Raw genomic sequence first — 6,000 nt, 5'->3', positions numbered from 1 at the left:
AGACTTGCATATTTAAAAAATACTGTAAGTAAAATTTAATAAGATGAATATTGTTTCATTAGGAATCTCTTGTCACAAACCTTATACAGATTGGTGCAATAATAACAATAAATAAAAATTGAAAGAAAACAAATGAAATGAAGCAACATTTCTAGATGAGATTGTACTGACACAAGTGATAGGATACAAAGCACTAGATGAATGGACTAAGCTTTACCTAAGACAGCAATAACATTCCATTAGTCCAAAACATCTGGCACTCATGTATGTACTTTTTTTTTTTACAGCTGTCAAGAAATGCTACTTTCCATCTGTTTTGGTTTCAGATTTATCAGTGTAAGCCTTACAGTTACATTATGAACACAACAATGATGATCTATTGTGGGTACTGAGTTTATCCAACAGCACCTCCTTCTTGGTAAGGACCAGTTACCATACAAGGATGCATAGGAAACAGTGTAGTCCAAGTGGTGGTGGTAAAAGTCGGTGTTCGCATTAGGAACTGTGATGTATATGTAGGTGGTCTGTCTGTAAGTGGTAGGAGATGAAGCAGATCTGTTGCTGTGGAAGTACTGCCAGCATTACCAGGACTGTTGTTGCTACTGTTCCCTCCACCAGAGGCTGAACTTGAGCCAGCAGTGTTGCTCGCCGTAGTGGTAATTCCCAGTTTTCGCAGCCGCATCTTCTCTTCCCATTCATCCCAACCATGTTTAGCACGGTTTAGATTACGATGTTGATAGAAGACTAAGCTAATTCTGGTTGGATGTAAACGATTTGGTCTTCGCAGAGCTGTTGTGGCATGAAGTTCATGTTTAGCACACTCAAAAAGCACTGATCCATGGCCAAGAGCAATAGCAACACCACCCATCTGTGAATCTTTAAAACATTCCTCATTCTCTATATAATCTGTCACTTCTCCTATTGGTTCTGAACGGGGTGGTTCAGGCACAACGGGAAAAAATGGTGGTGGTCCATAAAGGTCCCAACGATGTGGATCCCAACGATGAGGGTGAAATTGCCCAGGATACTGTGACGTATTGCCATACTGTGGATGGAACTGACCCATACTCTGATAACCATATGGAGTTGCATGATAGCAAGCTGATCGAGCCGCTGCTTCTTGTTTTGTTTGCCCACCATAAAACTGTGAATTGAAGTCAAGAGCTTGATATGAATAATTCATATTCATATGATTGATATGAGAATTTGTTGCAGTTCTAGAGTCCATATATCCAGGACTTTCATTCCACGTTCCTCCAGAAAAGCTTTTAGTTTCTGGAAACATAGAATAGCTTCCTGAGACAAATGGACTGTTAGATGAGCCACAATAACTGTAACTAGAATTAAGTGGAGAGACAAAAGGATTTGAGGCACTAGGAGTTACTGGGTACGTAGCTGAAGCACATGTGGCAGTTGGAGGGTGAGATATCTGAGCAGCAGTATGAATATCATTCAGCTGTTTCATTTCATCTGCTGTTGCCCATACTGTGGACACATTTTCCTGTTTAAGGCCTGCACAAGAGCTTTTAACTTGTCCACCCACATCAGATAGCACTGCACTACAGGAAGTTTCACTCTCAGAACTGGTACCTGGACATCGGTCGGACTTAACCAGTTGAGATGATGTTCCTTTCATAACATTTTGATTTCCTCCCGGAGTCCGAGGAGATTCTCCATTAAACCACGATTCTTGCGCAGAAACTGTTGAACCAAAATGTGACTGTGCTGTCAGTGATGCAGTCTGTGTTCTTCCAGAATTTTTTCCACATTGCTGTGAATTCAGTGTATTTGTATCTGAAGTCCAGGACACGGATGAATCTTTAGTGCATGTACTAGATATTTGCTGCTGTTGAAGATTTTCAGTATTTCCTTTGAATAACATGTTGTCTCCAGGTGGAAATGGCTTCAAGAACCCTTTACAGAACGATGGTGTACTTTGACTTCCAGAGGTTGGAGGAATGACAGAATCACCAAGATCTTGTGACTGAATAGGAGAATTGTTTGGGTTACCATTGGAAATACTGGAATGAATATTTGATGAGCGAGAAGGCGGTCTTCCCTTTGGAATACGGAATGGTGACGGATGGGTTGGAGATGCCACAGTTGGTGGTGCTGGAGTGTGAGGACTGTATTCCCATGAGGACTGAGGTCTTTCTGGAGTGACCCATCCTCCACGACACGACCCTGAACAGGAAGATGAAGTTGATTGGTCGGTGGGTGTTAAAGGTAAAGGCACAGATGTGGAACGTTCAGGGGTCTTGTGGAGGATATTCTCATGTTGGTTGTGTGAGTTCATTTCTGCAGAGTGTTGTCCATGAGCAGAATTAGATGCTAAACCAGAAGAATGTTGTACTTGTGTCGCATTGGAAGAGGTCAAGGGTGAGTCAGGTGTCAGAGTATTATTGGTTGCGGGCTGTTGAGGGCTGTTGGTAGGTTGCTGAGATGGTGGAGATGAAAATGGTGATGGGGGTAAAGTGGCATAAGGTGATCTTTCAGGGTTAAGGGATCCTGATTCCTGCAGCCCAGAACTCAGAGTATTACCTCCAGCTGGATTTGATGAAGGACTCTTCTGTTTTGTAGACATTCCAACAACTGAAGGAGAAGACGGTACCTTGGCTTGTTCCCCAGAAGAATTCTGCATACTCATACCATCTGACCAGGCACCAGCTGTTGAAGTACCTTGTCCGGTTGAACTGGAATACAGGCCAGAGGTATTCTGCTGCACCTGAGCAGTCCCACCTGTCCATGGAGATGACGGCTGCTGGAACACAAACGGGCTCGATGGCGTCGATGTGTGATTGTTTACTGACGGTGAAATTGGGCTGCCAAGTTGTGGCAGACCGGTAGTTGCAGGGCTGTTGAGACCAAAGCCATTATAAAGGGTCCGGCTGAGTGGGGACTGCGAAGAATTAGTACCAGCCAAAGTGGCATGATTGGTAGTGCTGTCAGGATCCACTCGCTCACAAAGTGACCCAAATTCAGCCCCCCAGCCTGCATTCATCCACGTCTGCTTGCACTGGGCTTCTGCTGCCATCCAGGCATGGGACTGGTTCCTCTGATGACCCCACACGCCGCTGGCTCCCGGAGAACCACGATGATACATATCAGTACCACGAGAGTCAACACCAGGTGTGTGATGGGAGTAGCCCCATCCCTGGTACATGGAGACAGGGCTGTCCAATACAGTGGACGATACCTACACATGCCAGAAATACTCAAAGACTGGCCGAATCTTGGAAGAAATTAAATGCTAACAGCAAACGAACAAGGTAGATAACTGCAATTTAGCAGGAGAGAGGACAAAATAGACCAAAATAATCCTGTCTCCAACAAAAGAAATCAACTTGCTACAGGGTACTTTATTTTACAAGTGGTACAAATGGGATACACTACATTCTTTGATTAAGTAATAATAAAAGTAAACTGGATTTAATTAATGAAGGACTGTTAATAGTGAATGATACTGTATGGCACAAGGGATAATTAAGAACTACATATTTTATTTTCACACGTTCAAATAAATTCAAGGTCATAATATCTGAATATTTAAGTAAATGTCTTTTTGAATACTGTTTGTAGAACTAGTTCCTATATATTTCAAAATCTCTTTACTAGTGACAAAAGTTGTATTTATCAATCAGGTTCTTTCATCATTAAATAATAATAATAATAATAATAATAATAATAATAATAATAATAATAATAATAATAATAATAATAATAATAATGTCCCCCTCTGTGGTGTAGTGGTTAGCGTGATTAGCTGCCACCCCCGGAGGCCCGGGTTCGATTCCCGGCTCTGCCACGAAAATTGAAAAGTGGTATGAGGGCTGGAACGGGGTCCACTCAGCCCCGGGAGGTCAACTGAGTAGAGGTGGGTTCGATTCCCACCTCAGCCATCCTGGAAGTGGTTTTCCGTGGTTTCCCACTTCTCCTCCAGGCGAATCCCGGGATGGTACCTAACTTAAGGCCACGGCCCCTTCCTTCCCTCTTCCTTGCCTATCCCTTCCAATATTCCCATCCCTCCACAAGGCCCCTGTTCAGCATAGCAGGTGAGGCCGCCTGGGCGAGGTACGGGTCATTCTCCCCAGTTGTATCCCCGACCAAGAGTCTGAAGCTCCAGGACAATGCCCTTGAGGCGGTAGAGGTGGGATCCCTCGCTGTGTCCGAGGGAAAAAGCCGACCCTGGAGGGTAAACAGATGATGATGATGATGATGATAATAATAATAATAATAATAATAAAGTTACTCTCTTGTCTTGTTGATAATTTGTAATAGTCCAGCCCACACAGCAATTCTACCCACAAAATTGATGTTAATGCTTTCAGCTTTGATGATTAATGTGTGATTACATTTTTCAGCGACTTATTCTACTCAACTAATATTTGCCTTATGATCTTAGAATGTACTATTTTCAAAACTTTAAACTATTCTTACTCTTAAAATAGTCAAGCCCTTCTCAAAGTTGATGAAAGTGAGATAAATCTTGTCACATATTTTATGAAACAGTACCTTGTGAAATAAAATGCAGTTCTCCCACTGTACCACTTATTTGAAAGGACAGACATTCAAAACACAAGCAGCCTTAAGCAGTGGATCTTCACAGAAGTGGTGACTAATATCTACAGGGAAACAAGCAGAGGAAGACAACTAGCAATAAGCCTCATAACAGCCCGAAATATTGTCTACATGGCATAGGGAAAGGCTTAAACAACACAGTTTTAACAAACATAGAAAGGACAACTGGAAGATCTCATGCAGTGGTACTCCCAAGGACATACCAATACAGACATCAAACAATAACAGCTCATGGAGCATATATTCTAATATTCATTTCAAAATTCACAAATCATGAGGGGAAGGATTTTGATTTACCAGAAGATCACTCATTATGTTCATTCATAGTAGCAAATGGTGGTTCAACTGTGAAGTTCATTATTCTATCACTACAATTTTCCCTGAATATTAGATCATTTATACTTTTCTGATCTTGAAAATAATATATACAAAGACAAAATGCATTTTGAACCAACTAATGCATAATAGCCCATGACAGAATACATCAGCATATTACATTCAAACGAACTTGGCTCCACTAGAGAGCAATTCAATAACTGTGTGAAGAAATAGAAATTCATAGCATATGAACCACTTATTCTAAAAGGTAACAGTTCTATTAACACAACTTTATGGCAACAAGAGAGGGAAAATTAACTTAAGCATTGGGGATCAACAACAAAATAAACTTTATACTCCAACATCAGAACATCTACAAAAAGCACAGCACTATCACCAGATGTCACTGACTTGCAGCACCATAAAAAGCAAGGTTATCATTTCCAAAATGTTGTTGGTATCATAACAGTTAGTGTGGACAGAGCTGACTCATAAAGCTGAACTCAGTAACAAATGTAAAAATGTTAGCATCATGTTATATAAATTGCTTAACTTTTTCCAATACATCCTTGATATCATTCCAATGGAAGGAAGTATGCAATGAAATAATAGTGTCCCTTCAACTACTGCTAGTCTTAAGAAATTGTGGAGAGATGGAACTTTTATTTAAAATGGGATTTTTTTTAACGTCATTTAATCTACTGACATACGTATCTGAAAGTATTCTTACATGCCAGTTAACAGTGCTAGAATATGATACAGAAACCTTGGTCTCAAGAAGTGACTGTCTTAACTACCTGCACTTCATAATCAGCTCAGCTAAATAAAATTCAAATAGCACTGTTTATCTGTAGGCACAGGGCAGAGCTCTCAGATGAGTCATGCAGTGTATAATAACATGTTCAGTGGCAGCCAGTCAATACATGCTACTGGACTCCAGCACGTAGCTTGGAACTGTAAGGAATTGTTTATATTAAGTACACAGAAATAGGTCCTCACAGTCCAAATCAGTCAATTTGCTTTTAATGTGATGGCATCTGTCATCCAGTGATTCTTTCTATTAACTTGAATTGTTCCACTCACCCTACCCACTTTTCCAACCCA

General features: G+C 41.0%; 1 protein-coding gene across 1 annotated transcript in view; it reads right to left on the bottom strand.

Annotated features, from left to right (window-relative positions):
- Positions 1-394: 394 nt before the first annotated feature.
- Positions 395-6,000, bottom strand: part of Tet (Ten-Eleven Translocation (TET) family protein) — a 568,628-nt gene continuing 563,022 nt past the window's right edge. The window contains exon 16 of the mRNA XM_068227603.1: positions 395-3,196. Within this exon, the coding sequence (XP_068083704.1) occupies positions 395-3,196 (2,802 nt within the window). The remainder of the gene's footprint in view (positions 3,197-6,000) is intronic.

The sequence above is a fragment of the Anabrus simplex genome, chromosome 1, assembly GCF_040414725.1.
Source record: "Anabrus simplex isolate iqAnaSimp1 chromosome 1, ASM4041472v1, whole genome shotgun sequence".
Lineage (NCBI taxonomy): Eukaryota > Metazoa > Arthropoda > Insecta > Orthoptera > Tettigoniidae > Anabrus > Anabrus simplex.
Note: the sequence above shows the minus strand (reverse complement) of the source record. Positions and strands in the feature narration are given on the sequence as shown.